The sequence below is a fragment of the Zootoca vivipara genome, chromosome 6, assembly GCF_963506605.1.
Source record: "Zootoca vivipara chromosome 6, rZooViv1.1, whole genome shotgun sequence".
NCBI lineage: Eukaryota > Metazoa > Chordata > Lepidosauria > Squamata > Lacertidae > Zootoca > Zootoca vivipara.
In genome coordinates, this window is record NC_083281.1 from 89,631,970 (window position 1) to 89,651,807 (window position 19,838).

A 19,838-nucleotide genomic window follows, 5' to 3' on the forward strand; every position below is an offset into this window, starting at 1 on the left:
ACAAATAATCTATTGATTCAATAAAATTCTGGTATTGGATATTCCTTAGCTGCCTTAGTGCCAGGGAAGGAGCCCGTAACCCTTTGATAGTGATCGGTATTAATCTTGTTGCCCCGTTGGGATTCCTTTATGTACCATCATTGGATCTTGTGAAACTGATGGTTTGAACATTGGCTCAGAGAACATGAGATTTCCAACTATGCATACATGGAATTAATGTCATGTAATAATTCTGTGGTCTCATTTTTAATCATTTTTCAGAAGTAGACTAGCAAAGTAGGTATTTGTTTTTGTTGTGCTTCCAGCTCATTTATGACCTAGCAGAAAACAAAACCATAAAGCTATATTTAGAGAACATGATGCCATCATTTTCCAACCGTGATCCATAAAGATCACAATAGATACACAATTTGTATTATACTCAAAATGTTTTAATAAAAAAAAAATTGCAGAAAGAGTTACAGTGAGTTGTGCTGGATTTTATTTGAGCTGCAAAAATTATTAGATAGAAATGGTTGAGAATCCCAGCACTTTTAGTGGGCAAATTGAGAACAGCTGTCAAATTAAATTTCTCCCCCCTGTTAGTCGCACAGCATTGCCAGTAGTATTTATTCATGGACTTTTCCTGGAATCTTTACTGTCATCTAAATAAAGCATGACAGAATCATTTGATGTACCTGGATGTATGCAGCTTCTTTGCACATCTAAAAAAAATATTTTTTGAGTATAATACAAACAATGAAATATGAGAGTACAGTGGTACCTCGGTTTACGAACGCAATCCGTTCCGCGGAGGCATCCGCTCACTGAAGACACGCTTAAGCGCTGATAGAGTACTTCTGCACGCGTGCGCTGCGCAGATCGCATCTGCACATCCAACGCCGCGGAACCCAGATGTAAACAATTCCAGGTCTGCAGCATTCGTAAACGGAGGTTTTTGTAAATGGAGGTAGTCGTAAACCGAGGTTCCACTGTACAGGTAAACCTCAAGACAATTACATAAAGGAAACAAGGGAGGAGGGGGGCACAGGCCAGTTTCACAGTTGACAGATAACATAAAGTAGATTTGGGGTAAAAGGAGAGGAGGGAGAGCAGGAGAAGGATAACACAACAGTTCAAGCTCAATGAGTTTTTCAGTGGCTCATCTGAGAAGATGGTGGAAACTGTCCTCCTACAGAATCACTGATGAGGGAGACCAAGGGGAACCAAGCTGTAGCAAAAGCATCAAGTTTAACACAATTCATAGCAAGCCGGATGGCATGAGTCAGTTTCTCAGGTAAAGCTAAGCAGCAAATGGGTCTATACATGCCCTCCAGGATAAAGTCTGAGGACGTTTCCCAACTCTCTACAATAGTCATCCAGGCTGCCACAAGGAGAGACCAACAGATCCTTAGGGAGCAATTTAGGGCCAGTAAAAAATGATAACAGAGCAAGTACAGGAGACTTAGGAACTTGCTTATTATATTATATACTAGCTGTACCCGGCCACGCGTTGCTGTGGCTAAGTCTGTGAAATTGAGAAGAATGGCCTCCTGTAGGTTGTCCCCCACGTGCTGTGGTGAGTGTGCGCCTTCGGAGACGAAGCATTCTGCATGGTTGGTCGGTCGGAGACGGCTTCAGGTTCTCCTGTGTAGGCACAGTGTCCAGGAACCTCAGAGGGTGCACCTGTGCAGGAGCACCTGAAGTCCCCTCCGAGCGACCGAGTGGACGAGGGAGCGAGGGTTTGGCGGCCAGAGTGGCTCTGTGGTGGGGTCTCCATCATTGCAGCCAGGCAGGAGGCCTCGGTGGGGAGATAGGAGGTGTAGGAGGAGGGGGGCGGGTGGGGGTGTCGTTGCTGTTGGAGACTCACTCAAACATGGAGCTGGTCAGGGGTCCGGACGTGGGAGGTTCGTATTGTGTGTCTGTAGGTTAGTGTGTGTGTGGGAGATGTGGTTGTGGACGTTAATGGTAATGCAACGGTGCAAGTTTTATATCCCAATTCCCTCTCCCCCCCCCCGAGTTCCCAGTGGGGTCGTTGGAGGAAAGAATGTGGAGGGGAAGAAGGTTCTATAGGATCTGTTCCTTTGGAGTCCAACAGATGGCGCTATTGCTACACAAAAGGATATGGCGTCTGTTCCTTTGACGACCGCTGAAGGGCGCTATGTTTTTTAGACAAAATCATGTTTTTACTTGTGACAGGTGTGACATCTGTATAATCTAAGGTTATGCAAACACTCACATATTGGAATGGAACGTTGTGTGAAAATGTGAACGTAAACGGTCAAGCAGTTTCAGAGAAAAGTCATCGCACACAAACATGGACATTTTACATATATATATATATATATAAAATCAGTGGTACCTTGACATCCGAACGACTCGACTTCCAAAGGTTTCGACTTCCGAAGTCAACAAACCCGGAAGTCTTTTCACCGTGCGCGTGTTCTGCGCCTGCGCAGAAGCGGCACGCGCGGTCGGCACATGCGCAGAAGTGCAAAATCACGCTTCACGCATGCACAAAACGGGTGCTTCGACAACCGAAGACTTCGACTTACGAAGAGCGCTGCGGAACGGATTGCCTTCGTAAGTTGAGGTACCACTGTATATAGTTATAGTATAAGCTGGGATTAAATATATTTTCCCAGAAATGCTCAACATAGGGAAAAGCTATGGACAGTGTTCTCGAAGCTACGAACATGAGTTTGACCAAACTGCGGGAGGCAGTGCAAGACAGGAGTGCCTGGCGTGCTATGGTCCATGGGGTCACGAAGAGTCGGACACGACTAAACGACTAAACAAAACAACAGGGAAAAGCTACCTACCATTTAGGCGACTGTGCCATAATTTAAGCGGTGTGAGGTACCAACAATGAATTAGCCTAAGAGAAGCTTTTTTAATTCCTGCAGAATTTGCCCTAAAAGGGACATGAGTCCACATAGCTGACTAAGAGTCCTACATTCTATGTATCTTTACTAGAGCTCCTAAACAGTTGTACAATTTGTTCTATGTACATCTTATTAAGGTCTCCTGCTTTGAAGGTAAGTTCCATATAATTTGCAAAAGCTCTCCTCGCATGGTTGTATTGTGCCCGTCTTTCTTAATGGACTTCTAAAACCCAACCAAATACTTTGCATGATATTTTGCTTCCAGGGCTTGGCTGCTCTTCTGTTGTTTATTCATTCTTGTCTATTTTAATATGAATTTTCACAGAAGGTACATAAGGTACATCATCTTTCTGGTGCAGGCTTGACCTCTCACAAATTTTGTCAAATTGTTGAATAACTTCCTCTTTTTGCCATTTTTTTCTCTTTTAAGTTTAGTAGAGTTGAACCGAATTTTTCGGCTTATTTTTTCTGCCACTTAGATTTTCTTTGAGGATTATTTTTCATTCTGATAAAGAGTTCTGAATATTACTGCCTGTGGCTCATCTATTGTAGTTGTCTGTGGGAATGTAACCTGCATTGTATGATTCCTCAGTACCATTATTTGCATAACAGCACAAAACATTGTGTCATTTGAATACTGATAAAGAATGCACAATTATCAGTCCAGAGATGTATGCTGGATATTTCTCCCAATCTTCTACCAGAATGCTTTCACAGACCAGTTTAATGTGTTGTAGTGTGTTCAGCATTATCTGTTTTGAAGGGTTATGTCATCAACTTTCACACCAAAAGAAAGAAAGATACTATGGATAAATTATAAATTATTTTAAAATTAATATTATTATAGTTATTTTAATGTTCACAGATGGATTCCTCAACTACAGAAATGACTCCATATGTGTTCTCATATGGAAATGGTTACATGCAATAAACATTACCAAAATGTTCTTATCTGGCTGCCATATTGGAGACAGTGCATTTTCCAAGATGATTCTACATCTGATACTTTTTGTGAAAAGGATATCTGTACTTTTGCAGAAATGGACTCTCTTTACACAACTTAGGCTAATTATTGCCTACAGAAATGTTTTGGGGCAGTGTTGGTTTCTGTGTACTTTTATGCTTCCTATCTTAATCATGTTTACAGTTTGTGGTAGATCTTAACTATATTGTAACTGCATTTGTATCATATAGAAACCATACAAATATTATTGTAGTCTCAACGACTGAGACTGCCCTTCTGCTCCCCCCCCCAATTTTCTTATTTGAATGCAACTCAAGACATAAGACAAGCCAACTCCTTCTAATTACATTTTCTACAGTTTCATGCCTTTGAATTGATTTTGCTCTAAGTTTATACAAAGAAGAAAACTCCTTTGAGTAGGGCTGCATCTGCTTTCCATGCTGAAATTCTGTGCTGTGGACATTCCTTTGAATTTCTGACTTATGACTGTCCTCAGCCTTATAGGTGCTGCCCTATAAGGTAGCCAGTGTTGATTCCTTCCCCTATGTCTGTCTACCAATGTCTTGCCTTCACTACTGGTTCTTCTTTTGTGATGAGTATTGGCTCTGTAGTATCCTTGTGTCTCTACATGTGCAAATCTGCTGGCCAAGTTCACATCAACTCTTGTGTTGTTGCACACAAGAGTTTGCACAGTTCACACCATGCTGCATTGCATCAGTTGCACACCCAATTTTTATCAGTGGTAGAATAGCTGCTGCAGGCCAATTTGCTGATGTGATCACTGTACTGATGGCTGCATGGGGTGCAGAACTGTTGTTTTGATGGATCTTTCCATACCAACTATGATACTACTTTAACAGTTCCACTGCATGGTAAAGAGGCAGTCTAGGAGAAGAAAACTGATGAGGATGGAGGCGTTAGCCTATTGTTAAGTGTGTCCATTGTTATCATCCTTCCATCCCAAATTATAATAGAATCTCAAAGGCAGGTGAAAGTCTCCAGGCTCTTCTGTGAAACTGGCAAGGTATCCTGAAGCTTTAGATCAGGCATCCCCAAACTGTGGCTCTCCAGATGTTTTGGCCTACAACTCCCATGAGCCCTAGCTAGCAGGATCAGTGGTCGGGGAAGATGGGAATTGTAGTCCCAAACATCTGGAGGGCCAAAGTTTGGGGATGCCTGCTTTAGATAATAAAGGTTTATGTAAAAAGAATCTCTGGTATATAATATGGCTATCTACCCCATGTCATTGGTGTTCCATGAAATTCAGTAAATGTTGAAACACACTCAGAGGAGGTGTGTTCAGTTGTATTTCAGGAAGACTTCTTGAGGCTTTGAACCAGTAAGAGTTTGCCTGACTTTTTAAGAGCATCTGTTGATCTCAGTTGGTGTCCTGCAGTTTCCAAGAGTGACTGCTGCTTTGTATTTTAACTCTTTCCTCAGGGGATCATTGAAAACGTTTGTTCACACAGTACACCTTTTACAGAAGCAAACAGAGTTGGGATCGCTGCCTGTAGCTGATGTGTTACACAGGTAGGGAGAAGGCTTCTGGGGGCAATCACATTGCTATAGATCAAAGACTAATCTTAAAAATACGCTCATGCATCAATGTAGGGATTTTTTTTTAAACTTAGAGTGAGCAATTCCTCACCCTTACCCAGAGCTATTTACAAACCTGAACTACGCTAATAGTCCTTGCTGTTCATACACAGGCCGTCTACCATTTAAGAACTGTATTTTTCCATGTATAAGACTAGGTTTTTTCCCTTAAAAATAATGTCAGAAATTAGGGGGCGTCTTATACATGGGGCCATCTCCTCCCATTTTCTTAAATCTGGGTCCCCAAGAATAGGGGGCATCTTATACATGGGGGCGTCTTATAGACGGAAAAGTACAGTATATCTTAATGTGCACTGTATGTCTGTCTTTAGCTAATTATTTCCATTTCATAGAAGCATTTCCCCCATTTCTAAACTTTCATTGTATTCATTCTCTAAAGGTTGTTGCTTTTGGAAGGGGGGCCTGGATCACCCTCTTGTTTGCTTGGGGGCAAACACATGGTGTCCTGGGGGTTTGAAGATATGTTGCCAGCACCTGATGCCAACCCAGGGTCAGGCTCAGAAAATAAAGGTGAGATTTGTGAATTTAAAGAACAAGAATGTTTTTGCATTGGGATTGCCTTGCCTTGTTGTAAGGGTAGGTAGAAATCTTGTCCAGGTGACAGCTGGTGCTGCACAGTCAGTCAGAATTTATTTGTTTGTTTGATTGATTTTATTTCCACCCTGTTGTTCAGCCGAAAAGGCTCCCAGTGTAGCTTACGTGGAAAGCCCTTGTGCATGAGGGGAGTCCACTGCAGCAGACACACATGTTAAACTGTTGTTTGTACAAAGATGGGATTTTACCAAGTAGACTGCTAGATATGGCAAAGTTGTTTTCCAGTCTGTAATATGAAAAATCATCTAACAAGAAGGAGACAAATATTGTAACACTCCTATTCAGGGTTCCAGCTAACCAGCCATGCCCTCTTCAAGGGTTCACCATTCCACTTCTCTTCCCACCCCCTTCTTTTCTGTGTGTTTCCCCTCTGACAGTCAGCCAGCTTTCTGTGGTCACTGAGCATGTTCAGTCCTTAGAGAGCTGTTTTGGGAGAGGGGTCCCCTCAGGTCTGGTGTGGGTTTTTTGTGTGTTTTTTGCTACTTCTGCAACTCTTGGGGTTCCACCGAGCCTGCTAATACCTCCTGTTGTGTGTGGATGGGTGCCACCTTGGCTGCCCAAGGCTCAACTCTCTGAGGATGAGCTCACAGTTAATAGGATGATGAGTGTGTGTGACAACAGCACCTTTGAATATTGGCCCTTGCAGTGTAATTTTCAAAATGGTTTGATGTATGAATGAAGTGTGTGTATGTGGTTTTTTGTCCTCTTTCATGGTCTAGGGCAGCTTTACGTATTGGTATTGAAACTGATACTCAGTCCAGAAGTTGTAAGTAATGTGAGTGAAGTAGAACACATCAAGGAGTCTTCTTCTAGCCAATAGTGTCTGTGTTGTCCCAATAGTTTGAATGACAAGCTGCATCTCCCCCGCCACCCTCAAAATATTATGAGTTTTGTTTTTTAAAAAAATATTTTTTATTGATTTTTTGACATATAACAACAAAACATGCATCACCCACACACCAACTCCAGCATTACCTAAAATAGAAAACAAGAAACACAAATAAAAACACAAATAAAAATATTATGACTTTGGAAAAGGTTGCCTTCTAAAGCTTTGTTTCCAGTGTTCGAAACGCCTGTTGTTCTAGGCACATTTTGTGACAGGGAATTTCATTTGCGCGAGCAATTTCTGAGCTCTGGGCACAGTGCTGTGCCTAAGATTTCAGATTAAAAGTGTGGAGTAGAAGGAAAGGAGGACCTTTTTCTGCCTCCCCTCTTCCATCTACTCCCTGAAGATTGGAGAAGAGATGCGGGGTGGGGTGGGCAGGGGAACTAGACCATGTGAAACATGAACATAATATTTTAGCTGCAGTTCATTCATTTTCAGCTTGTTATAAAAAAAGCACACCTAGATATTCCATTGTTGTGCCCAGGTTTAAGGTGCCATTTAGCTCCTAGCTTTCATATCTCAGTTCCCCCCTTTTTTCTTTTTTGGATTTGTTGTTATTTTTATTTTATTGGGTTTTAAAAACAAGAATAATGTTATGCAAACAAGTATACCAAGTTTTCTCATGTTTTCTAACACCGTTTCCTCATACAGATGCAGACTTAGGACGCTGCCTTGCAGCAGATGGGCTTTATCTTTATACAACAAACTCAGTTGGCAGAGGAATAAGCAAATTAGGATCTGGATTACATGGTACTTTACGGTAAGCTATGGCATCATTAAATGTTCAGTATGACTTTATATTGTCAATTACTGTATTTGTCATCCCAAACACAGGACAGCAAATGGTGTTGAGAGTCATGTCTGCAGCAGTCTTCTGTTGGGAGCCGCCCAGAGTGGCTGGGAAAACCCAGCTAGATGGGTGGGGTATAAATAAGAAATTATTATTATTATTATTATTATTATTATTATTATTATTATTATTAAGGATTCTGAACTGTAATAAATAAAGGTGCATCATAATTGAAGTGTAACTTCCCTTCTTTTCCCTTCAGAGGCTTTGTGTACTGCCGTAATGAAGAGTTGGAGCCAGGCTGGGTTGCTTTTGGCAATGGCAAGCTTCTTCACAGACCTGTCTCTTTTGATAACAAACCTCACTCCCTTTTCCAGGTTATTGACCAGAATACCCTGCAGGTAAAGTAAAAAAATTAGAGCAACATCTTTAATTTCATATCCATGGCATAGTGTTTTTTAAAAAATGTTTATCATAGATTTTATAGTCCATTCAGCCACTTTTCTCTATAGCCACACTTTGCAAACAAACTCTCCTTGATAACACAGTGTTCCAGGTTCACATCAAGACTCTGGAGACCTGCTGCTATTTGCCATTACCCTAGAGCAGAGCTTTCCAAACCGTGTGTCGCAACACATTAGTGTGTTGGCTGCAGTGTGTAGATGTGTTGTGCAAACGCTGGAAAGGGGTTAGTTTAACCTTCGGTTTGCTAGTAAAAATGAATTATTGTGTCAAGAAATGATGCATTACTAAAAAGTGTGTCACCAACATGGAAAGTTTGAAAAGCTCTGCCCTAGAGCAGTGTTTTTCAACCTTTTTTGGGCAAAGGCACACTTGTTCCATGAAAAAAATCACGAGGCACACCACCATTAAAAAAGTTAAAAAATTTAACTTTGTGCCTATATTGACTATATATAAAGTAATTCTCTTTATATATAGGCCATTTGTTAGTTAATGCCCTTTGTTGACTTTAAGCCTGGGTGGCTCTTTTTAATTTTTTTCCCCTTGCCACACAGTACAAACATTCTCAGGCGTTAAGCTTTCCTTGCCCTGACTGCCTCCTGTTCATCTGGGACTGCGTGGGAGCTACCGTGTTTCCCCTTTTTTAAGACACCGTCTTATAACTTTTTTTCCTCAAAAAAACCCACGGTGTCTTATTTTCAGGGGATGTCTTATTATTATTACTGTTTTTATTACAGTACCTTACAGCTGTTTCGGGCTTTGTATATCTACAAAAGAACTTGAACTTAGCTTGGTAATACCGTATATGGGAAGCCAGAGCAGGTGGAGAGCATGCAACACTATCCAGAACAGGGGCCAGCAAACTTTTAAATGTGGGGGGGCCGGTTCACTGTCCCTCAGAACTTGTGGCGGGCTAGACCGTGCACGCACGCACACACACACACACACACATACGCCCATGCCTTCCTTCCCTCCCCGCGTTCAGATGGAGCAGGCTGGGCTGGGTCTCGGCTTGTGCTGAGGGGCCGCAGCCACCCTGCCAGGAAGGGGCCCTACCCCGGGGTGTCCATGACCATGCTAAAGTGCCACCGCCAAGCAGCACAGAGGAGTCCTCCTCCTCCTCTTACTCCTCCTCCTCCCTCTTCGCAGGCTCTCTGCTTCCGCGGTGCTGCTGGGCTCTCCAAGCGCTCTGCGCTGCAGCAGCCGCCAGTACTGGGCTGCGGGGTGGCAGGCCTCCTCAGCCGGGCCAGGCAGAGGCCCGGGTGCTCCGCCCGGTGCTGCCGTGCGCTCCATGCAGCTGCCAGTTGTGGGCTGCGGGGAGAGCAGGCAGGGCGTGCGTGCGCAACCTGCAGGAATCAATGCGCTCCCATCTGCGGTGCGTGCAAATGGCCCGGGAGGGCCGCCTCCGCTGCCAGGTCAGGTCCCCGCCGTAGCTGCAGGCTTCCCACGGGGGCCACCTGCGAAGCGCCGCACCGAGGCTCCCTGGGAGAAGGCGCGCGGGGGCTTAAACCAGAGGCAGCGGGGAGCGGATTCTGGCCCCGGTGATGACAGGCGCGGCAGTCCCCTGAGCCAAAATGCAGCTCGGGGGACTGGCGGCAGCAGCGGGGCTTCCTCAGGGAAGGCAGGCAGGCGACAACAGCCTCAGATGAGGGGATAGTTGATTGCTGGAGGTTGGGGGTCCTCTGTTGTTGCTGCTTTTTGTGTCATGTTAGTTCTGTGCTAGGTATGTTCAACAGTCCTACAAAGCATAAAAATTGGCGTTAATTATAAAATGAGACAAATGAGCTAGTCTTCTGCAGAATTGCTCATTGGTAATGGCTTGGCATATCATCTGGGCTCAAGCCCATGGTTTAGATCTCTCTGGATTAATCACAAGATGGTAACCATGAGATTGAACAGTTGATGGCTCCATGAGAGCTAAACCATGAACCAAGGTTTGGTTGACATATTAAGCCAACCTATGGCTTGGTTCAGGAGAGCACTGCAACAAATTGACCAGGAAGGAGTAAAGCACCTTAGCATTACACATAAACCAGGCCAGTTTATCATGTCAGTGTTCATGAGAGTTAGTACAACATAATTTTTATCCCTTCTCCTCCCATCCTCTCTCTCACCTTCCTGTCCCTTTTGCTTTTATGTGCTGCTACAGGTATGTCAGCTTCTCCCAATGCCAGCAGATCACTTTCCAGTTGGCAGCACTATGACCACTGTGCACCTTTCTTCGGATGGCACCTACTTCTATTGGATTTGGTCTCCTGCAAGCTTGAATGAAAAAACACCAAAGGGACACTCTGTCTTCATGGATGTTTTTGAGCTCACAGTGAGTGCTGTTACAAAATGTGGTGTTTTTTGTGGGGGGGAGTGGCAGTAGGAATTGGGCTCAGTGTATTGATTTTCCTCTGTAACTAAAGTTAGTGCCTGAGCTTCCTTTTCCCCTCCTCCCTCCTGGTCCTTTTTCCATTTGTGTCATCTTACGATTGTGAGGGTAAGGGACCATATTGTAAGCTGCTTTTTTGACTAAGGAGCAGGATACAAATGCCTTTAATGCTTAAAGCTAGTTACTGCTTGTTATTTGCAGAGTACTTTCAATATGCAAAATATTTTCCCTTCTACGCCTTGTAGCTGTGACTACTCCATCTCTGTCTTCCACTTCTCCATTTGCATTTACTTGCTGCTGAATGTGTGCTGTGTACCCTTTGATATTTTATTTCTCATGTGTTCATCCCTTTGTTTCATAATTATAAAATGCCCAAAGCCAATATCTTTCTCATTGCATTGTGATCAATGCTGATGCTGCTCAGGATGGGCAGTCTGCATCGTATTATGAATTAAGGCTCATCTCTCCCCCATTTGAGCTTGTGCTCAGGGACTAGAGTTTGGGGTGCATTTCTCCCCCCAGACAGGTAATGCTCTGTGTTGTCTTGGCTCATTGGACTAGGTGGAAAATGGCGCCTGTGTGGCCAATCCCCTCCAAGAGCGGATAATACTCATGAGGAAAGAAGGGGATTCAGCAAAAAGCATCAATGAGATGCTTCTGAGCAGGCTTTCAAGGTACAGAGCCTCTCCCTCAGCAACCTTGGCTGCCCTGACTGGCTCCACCATCTCCAATACACTGAAAGAGGACCAAGCAGGTGAGGAGGGGGTTTGTTTTAATGATTTTGCACCTTGATTTGCTTTGATAAGCAGAGTCCCGTATTAAGGATAATTTTGCTTCTCATGCCCTATGTGTTAGAACACACCAGGAACATCTCCTGCACAGTCACTGCTGGAAGTGTGGGGTCCTCTTGTTTCAGATGAAGGCATTATCTTGGTAGATGGTGTCTCTAATTGTAGGCTTCTCTGTGGGGTTTGAATCTCGCTTGTCCATCCATCCAGCTTTCATCCCAGAATCTAGCTCTCTCCCCCCCCCCCACTTTTCTGACTTTTTCATGGGCAACAGCATTTTTTTTTTTGCTTCTCATGATGTTCATCTGATCTTTTCAGCTGCTAACACTAGTTGTGGTCTGCCTCTAAAAATGCTACGAAAGACTCCAATATACACATGTGGGACTTATTTGGTGATGTTAGTCCCACCCCCGGGTGGCTCTGGCAGCTCTGCCACACGGTCGCTCTTTGGTGGAACAAGTGGCTTGTCATCCTTGAAAAGTAAGTCCTCTCCAGCCTGCCTTCTTGTTCCCTCTGAGTTGGTTTGATTTTTTTAAAACCTAGCAAACTGAATTGCCATGCATCTTGCTCTGCTTTGCTGCTTGGCCCCTAGATAATTCTCTTAATGTATCCAGAGCCATTTTATTTATTTATTTATTTATTTATTTATTTATTTATTTATTGTAAATCATTATTTTGCTCCATCTGTCCACCTTAAATAAGGCACTTCTTCCAAGTTTATTTCTCAGTCATTGATTTGAGCTAGCTGGGTATAGCCCTGAAACCTATTTCCAGCATAGGTTCAAATTTGATGAAAATATTTGCCCAGTTGACATATAAAATGGGGATAAGGGTATGCTTTGATGCAGCAGTTCCTTTTCTTGCAGACGGTTTTCTTTTAGCCCCACTCTGATACTGAAAGATTTGGGGGAGCGGTAATTGCTTGAGGCAGTGAGCACAGCAGAGGGAAAGAGGGGTGGATTTCATTCCTCATCTCCTTTTCATGTAAGACTAGACACTCCTCCACCCTTGCTTTACATGTGAATGTGACAGTCACATGACTAAAATACACATGACTGCCCTGCCCCTTTTGAGAGCATAGAATCATAGAATTGTAGCGTTAGAAGGGACCACAAGGGCCATCGAGTCCAACCCCCTGCAATGGTGGTGCTATTGTCACTGGACAACATGCTGATATAGTACCCACATTTTTCAGCCCAAGGGGCACCGTCCAGAAGCTGCATATCAGTAGTGGGTGTAGCCATAGGCAAAAGTGGGTAGTATGGTGGGTGTGACTCTTACTGTTATATAGTGGGCTACATTCCAACAATACAAAAAGCCAGGGGTTTCTATGCGTATACTCCTCTCTGTTTAGGCAAACAAGAGGGATTATCACAGCTCAAGGAGACATTCCAGCCAGGCAAAAGCATTCAAGGAGGTTGCAGAGCTGGTCTGGGCAGAGGGCTTGGCCTAGGTAGAGTCCCAAGGGTGAACTCTTTTGGCCCCTGGGTCTGAGGTTCTATACCCCTGACCTGCAACATATGGAGGGAGGCTTGGGGTTGCCAGCGACCTGTGGGGCTTCAGCTGAAGTTTGGGGAAAGCAGGTAGAGTTTCCAGGGCAAAAGGCTTCCAGTTAAGTACAAGCCTCAGTATCTCAATTCTCTCACTGTAGAAATTAAATAACTGCCTGTGTTTAACAATTAAGCTCCTGTGCATAATGCACAGTTCAGATAATTATGTGAGCTTTCAAGGGATTGATTGTAGGCTCTCTGTTTAAAGTTCTGGCTTCGAGTTTGGTGTACAGTATCTCAGATGGACAGTTTGCAAGCCGAGCGGATCTCATTGATGCTGCTGGGAGCTCACTTGGACGTGGTGCTCTTGTTCCTGGTCTTGGTAAGGAATTGATATGCAGTTTTAGATACAATAATGGCATTTGATGCCCTTGATTCTCTGAGCAAAATCTGGCTTCCTTTAAAAAGCTAATCTGTTCAGGCACACCTCTTTTTCTCTTTTTTAAAGTAACAGAAATAACCTGCCAAAGTAAGAGAAGGCTAATAAAGTTTATAATAAGAAGCAATGAACAATAGGGGAACTGCTTGAAACTGTATATTTGCTCTAAACCTTGGCTGACCTAAGGTGCCATTGGCAATGTAATGGTGGTGGGGTTTTTTAAGTTAGCATTTGTGGATCATGGCAGAGGGGAGTTCAGACAGTCGTTTCTTGCTTTATTTTGTACCATTGATAGCAATATCTACCATATAAATCTATTTGCAAAGTAAACACCAGCCTTGGAGTGGTGAACACTGGAGTGCTTGCTGTGGTTGAAGGGAGGGGGGGAAGTGCTTTTACCAGCTTCTCCCCCAAATTTGGTAAACTAGAAAACGTTTAAAAATCTGAGTTGCAAATAAACTGTAATCTTGGAAACATCTCTTATTAGATGTAAGATTCATTGCAAGAAAACCTCCCTAGCCGTTGGCTAGCCTTAGCAGCTGTTATGGAATGCTTACAGTCTTGATTTCTGAGAAATAAAAAGAAAGGAAGTCCTTTAGGACCAAATGAAGATGGTGAGAAGGGATGCAGAGGAGGGAGGAGGTGTATGTGTATGTTAAGAGACAGAGGAATTGTTACCAACCCAAAAGGCATCTGTCTTGACCTGTTTTGCATTATAAGCCACTTTTGATAAAGAGAGCTATTGATTGTTTTTGTTCAGGAGCGTGCTATGATGCTATGAATAACATGATCTGGACATGCTCGAATGACTATATTGATCAGTGGTGCAATCCAGGGAACCAAGCCTTCCATTATGTTTGCCAGAGGCTAGGAGTCAGCCATATAATTATGGAGCCAAAAGGTAAGGGGGAAATCAGCAGTCAGCACTCTGTACAAAGTCATTGTTAGTGAAATGTGAGATGGACAGCCTAGATCAGTGGGCATTGCCTTTGAGCCATGCTGCACCTGACTGAGAAACCAGCAGGGCAGAACAGCTCTTTCATACAAGGTTGGTGAGGGTATATATAGAACAGAACTTCCTTTGATCAGAACCAAAATAATATTCAGGATGTTTGAAGTTCTCTTGCTTTTGAAGTTACAAACTACAAGACGCTGGGATCTTTCCTTTGAATTTCTGTGGAATTCTGCTGAAGGAAGGCAATTGGCTATTACAGCTGCAGGAGAAAGGCACGAAACTGTGCTTCTCTGAATGCAAACATCACCAGTGAAATAATCAGATATTGATACCACATCATCAGCTGTATAGCACAAATTGTAGTGTGGGGCAAACTTCAACATGTTTATCCTGTCAAGAGTCTCATGAAGTAGTTTGTTAATTGTCTTCCATTTGTAAAAACTGGGTTTGAGAGGTGGTGGCTTGCAAAGGCCAAACCAACAAATCCATGCTAGAGGGATCCAAGCTGTGCAAAATACCCTTGCGCCAGCACTGCATGTATAGTTGCTATTCCCAGTTATATGAAACTTGTGGGCAGCCAGCTACACTCAATCTCCATGCCCTTCTCTTGCTTCCCTTCCATCCATATGAATATATGAAGACGCCTTATACTGTCAGATCATTGGCCCACCTAGATGTCTACCTAGTGTTGCTTATTCCAGCTGAGAGTGCCTCCCTAAGATCACAAGCACCAAACTTCACCATTCTCCTTATAACCTGGAAACACTGAGGATCATACCTGGGAATTCTCTGTTTGAATTCCACACGGTTATGTGAATATTTGGGGGTGGGGAACCTTATGTTTTAGACTAGGCACAGTTGAAAGGCACAGAATGAATAAACCTTGACGATACCTTGAAATGCACACTGCCGATTTATAAAATGTTTCTTACTGCTTTAGGAGACGCCATAACCACAAATGAGGTTATCAATCAATTACTGCACCATGTTGGTGCTATGTGTATCCATCAACTCAACCTGCTGGCAGCGAGTAACAACCTTCCAATCACAAACTTTCTGGGCAAGCAACACCCAATCGAGGGCCATCATCTTAGCAGCATTTGCGACATTATGGAGAAAGCTATGGTCAATGGGGACACCTGCATTATACGCTGCATCTTGGTTGTCTTCCAGGTGCGTGCTATCCTAGTGTAATTGTGTTAAAGGTAAAGGGACCCCTGACCATTAGGTCCAGTCGTGACCGACTCTGGGGTTGCGCGCTCATCTCGCATTATTGGCCGAGGGAGCCGACGTATAGCTTCCAGGTCATGTGGCCAGCATGGCAAAGCCGCTTCTGGCAAACCAGAGCAGCACATGGAAACGCCGTTTACCTTCCCGCTGTAGCGATTCCTATTTATCTACTTGCACTTTGACATGCTTTCGAACTGCTAGGTTGGCAGGAGCTGGGACCAAGCAACGGGAGCTCACCCCGTCACAGGGATTCGAACCGCCGACCTTGTGGTCAGCAAGCCCTAGGCTCAGTGGTTTAACCACAGCGCCTAATGTAATTGTTTGCTTTTTGGATTGGAGGTGTGGGATACTCAAGCAAAGTACACTTAGTGGGGTTCCCTTAACCTGGGAGTGGTGAGAAAATGTAAAGATATTCTCATGCTTCCTGTGAGCAGTTCCTCTGCCCTCTACCGGTTAAGTCAGTAGAGGGCAGAGGAAATGTTCACGTTTTTTTCTGTTTTTTTCTTGAGCGTCTTTTACTTTTTGTTCCTCACTTTTGGCCACTGGAATGAAGCTGATGTGAGGGGTTGTCCACCTTTTTTGGGTGCATGGTCACATCTGGAAACTGAAGCAATTGTTATAGGCATCACACATGCACTCTGCTACCATCCACACACTGCAAACTAATCTGTTGGCTCCAACACAGTGCTTCTTTTAAGTCTCCTTAAATGGGCATGGGAGAGACTGCAATAAATATTAATATAAATAAGTAAACCATAAGATTCCATATACTCTTTTTATGGTACTCACTCATATCTGACAATTCAACATGAGCATTTGTGCATACAATCCCATGTTTGTCCTTGCAGGTGGTTTTTAAATTTTTCTTCAGCCCTCAAACTGAGAAGAATCGTGACATCGTAAGACGATCCGGCCTCTTGCTTTGGCAGTTACTGATGGCACCAGTGGACCAGATCAGCCCTGAGATTCAGAAGGAAGTCTGCCTGGCAATCAGGTATGTCCTCTTAGCTCACTACAATAAATCAGATTCTACAAATTCTGTTATCCTTGTGAGGATAATATTTCTAAGGCCTGAGTTGGTAAAAACCACAAAGCAGCCATTCTAAGCTTTATTATAGTAAAGTGTGAATTTTCTGTGCTTTACACTAGGGCTTGGCTGAAGGTAGCCCAAAGGAAGGCAGCTGGTTTGGTCTCCAGTATATGCTAGGCTTCCTCCCTGTCTATTCCAGGTCACTGGGTGTTTTTTTGGGAAGGAACTGCTACTGTCACTTTCCAGCCTGCTTCTTGCTAGCTAAGGTTAGAAATCTTAAAAGAGAAGAGGTTGTGGGTGTGGTGGATATTTGCCAGAGAACATCCAAGCTGTGTCATTGGGTTCTGTTTTATACAGGACGCTTACAGCACACAGTGGTGGAGAATATAAACCTGTCATTTAAATGCATAACTTTTAACCAGCTGGCCAGCAGATTTCCCAGCTTTGGGCATTGCACTCTTAGGAGGCCATCAGTTAAAATGGTCAGAAAGTCCTAGATATTTGGTATCAGCTATACAGAAGAAAGCAAGCATTTCTACCATCTACTTTAGGGTGCCTTTGAAATTTTGTTGTGAGAGCTACTGCTACTGGTGCTGGTTGGGCATAGTTCTTTTGGCTAGTTGTAGTTACAAGGTTGAAGATGGTCCTCGCTCTTCTATCTGCCACTTCTTTCATCTTTTGGACAAAGCATGGGGAGTGTCACAGTCCTGTGTTAAGATAACCAGATAATGTACATCTAAAGGGCAAAGGGCATTCATCTTGGGCAGACATAGGCAAACTGGGCCCCCCAGATGTTTTGGGACTACAATTCCCATCATCCCTGACCACTGGTCCTGTTAGCTAGGGATCATGGGAGAGTTGTAGTCCCAAAACATCTGGGCAGCCGAGTTTGCCTATGCCTAATCCTGGGTGTCACATTTTCCTGTATATGGGACACACTCCAAAACTTGAGAACAAAATCTTCCTGAGTAGTTTGCATATCTATATTTATGAGGTGCCATGTTCTCAGTTCTGGAATAATAACAGCGTATTTTGAATCCAAAGCCTGTTCTTTTCAGCTATGGTGATTAATATTAGAAAAGTATTAACGGGTTGCTGCACTGTATGACCAAATAATGTTGTTGAAGAAACTTGGTTTAATTCTACGCTGGTGAAGTGTAGAATTAAATTTCCAGAGTGTAGAATTAAATTAATAGCCAGCCAGCATGCTCCTGCAGCTGAGTGATGGACTTTGATCTGGCAAACTCCTGAGCCACAGGCTGACTGCATAGCCTTGGATGAGTTGCAGTTATAGTGCTTAGCCTCAGATCCTCTTCTATGAAATAAGAGTATATTTAATTTACTTCACTGGGTACTGAATGCAATAGAGATTGTACATTGTGTAAGTTGCTAGCAAACATTTCAAGAAATGACACAGGTAAGACTTAAGCTAAAATATAATTGCTTCTGTAGTATGTTTTTCTTGCTCTCTGTGGCACAAGCAGCAGCAGCAGCAGCAACAACAACAACAACAACAGACAAATAAATAAAGAGGAAAAAGCATGTGTGTTTTCATTCCTTTAACTGTAGAAGCAATTGCTTGCTTGAACCTTATTTCCCATAAAATAATTCTTAGTTTGGGTCTGGTTACATAACAGGGTGGAAAAGGCTTCCTTTTGATATCCTTTTTGAACATAGAGGATATTCCTTGATATCCTTTTTGAACATAGAGGCCCTTTTTGAACATAGTGGTTTTCTTTGTATATATTATTATTACATTTACATTTAATTACCATATATTTACTTTTCTCCAAGGAGCTCAAGTTTTCTTCCTTGTTTTATCCTTCAAACAACCCTGTGAGGTAGCTTAGTCTGAGGTAGTGCAACTGGAAGATTACCCAGTGAGCTTCATGGTTGAGTGGAAATTTGGACCCTGGTCTCCTAGGTCTTAGTCCAGCCTGCTCACCACTTCTGCAAACTGTCTGTTGATGGCCTTCTTGCTTAACCATAAATATCATTCAAAAAATCCCAACATTCCCAACTTTTCTTTTATACTCAGGAAGCAAATGCTAAAATATTTCATAAAGGTAGTCTCAATAGTCTGAAGAAAGAGAGAGAGAGAGAGAGAGAGAGAGAGAGAGAGAGAGAGAATGTGTATGCTACAATTAATCTGTTTGATTTTAAGGTACCCCGATACTCTGTTGCTGCTGTCTTTGCAGATACTATATGTTACCTTTTCTTTTTTCTTTTTAAGCTCTGGTCTAAATAATCTGTATCCTGGAGAAGTGGAAATTAATAACTTGCTTAAATTGGTTTTAACAGAAGGTAAGCGTTTTCATTAAGACTGTAATGAAAATTCATTGTAGGCAGCTTCCACACTGATCTTTTGCTCTAGAGTAGCCATGTTTTCCTGACGTTGTCAACAAATATCTCCCTATCATGCCTTTCCTGTTCAGCTTCTATTTCAGAGTGCCAAAAAATCCAGCTCTTTCCCCCCTGCAGATGCCCCAGATGTAGGTGGCCCATTGTGCTGCCATTCTGGCTGGTTGTGATCTGTATAGATTATGCTAGCCATTTCATTCTATGGAAATCAGATCTGCCAATGTAACCCTTTCCTTTCCTTTCCAAATCCAAATTAGGAGTACAGTGTGGGGAGGAGGGAGTATTTAACCAATAATAATAATAATAATAATAATAATAATAATAATAATAATTTATTTATACCCTGTCCATCTGGCTGGGTTTCCCCAGCCACTCTGGGTGGCTCCCAACAGAATATTAAAAACATGATAAAACATCAAATGTTAAAAGCTTCCTTAAACAGGGCTGCCTTCAGATGTCTTCTAAAAGTCAGATAGTTGTTTATTTCCTTGACATGATGGGAGGGCATTCCACAGGGCGAGTGCCACTACCGAGAAGGCCCTGTGCCTGGTTCCCTGTAACGTCGCTACTTGCAGTGAGGGAACCAGAAGGCCCTTGGAGCATAGCCTTTTCTCGTGAGGAAGCCTATTCAGCATAAGGGAACTTCCCTTTAAAAAAGGGAGAACTTGACAGCTATGCCTCGGAGCTGGACCTCAATGTCCGGGCTGAACAATGGGGGTGGAGACGCTCCTTTGGGTGTACTGGGCCGAGGCCGTTTCACAATAGTCTCAGTGAAAGCCAGCATTTGGGGTTGGAGAAAGTGGACTGCACACTTGGCTGCAGAGTGTTAGAAGTCTGGAAGCAGAATTTGTATTCCATTTCCAGTTTAAAGCAGAGCAGCAATGCTTGGTAGCTGCTAAATCATCCCCATCTAGAAGCATCTACCGGCTAAAAGTATATGATCCAGAAAGCACAGTCTGTTGCACATTTAATAAGAAATATTTTCATC

At 43.2% G+C, this 19,838-nt stretch overlaps 1 protein-coding gene across 8 annotated transcripts in view; it reads left to right on the forward strand.

Moving 5' to 3' along the window:
• Positions 1–19,838, forward strand: part of HECTD4 (HECT domain E3 ubiquitin protein ligase 4) — a 111,822-nt gene that overhangs the window by 20,926 nt on the left and 71,058 nt on the right. For 5 of the 8 annotated variants that reach the window (XM_060276330.1, XM_060276331.1, XM_060276333.1 and 2 more), the window contains exons 3-14: positions 5,269–5,358; positions 5,825–5,955; positions 7,580–7,688; positions 7,981–8,119; positions 10,330–10,500; positions 11,119–11,311; positions 11,664–11,825; positions 13,089–13,217; positions 14,035–14,175; positions 15,170–15,402; positions 16,308–16,453; positions 18,723–18,793. In XM_060276330.1, the coding sequence (XP_060132313.1) occupies positions 5,269–5,358; positions 5,825–5,955; positions 7,580–7,688; positions 7,981–8,119; positions 10,330–10,500; positions 11,119–11,311; positions 11,664–11,825; positions 13,089–13,217; positions 14,035–14,175; positions 15,170–15,402; positions 16,308–16,453; positions 18,723–18,793 (1,715 nt within the window). The remainder of the gene's footprint in view (positions 1–5,268; positions 5,359–5,824; positions 5,956–7,579; positions 7,689–7,980; positions 8,120–10,329; positions 10,501–11,118; positions 11,312–11,663; positions 11,826–13,088; positions 13,218–14,034; positions 14,176–15,169; positions 15,403–16,307; positions 16,454–18,722; positions 18,794–19,838) is intronic. The other 3 variants (XM_035120132.2, XM_035120135.2, XM_035120137.2) reach the window with 1 other exon arrangement.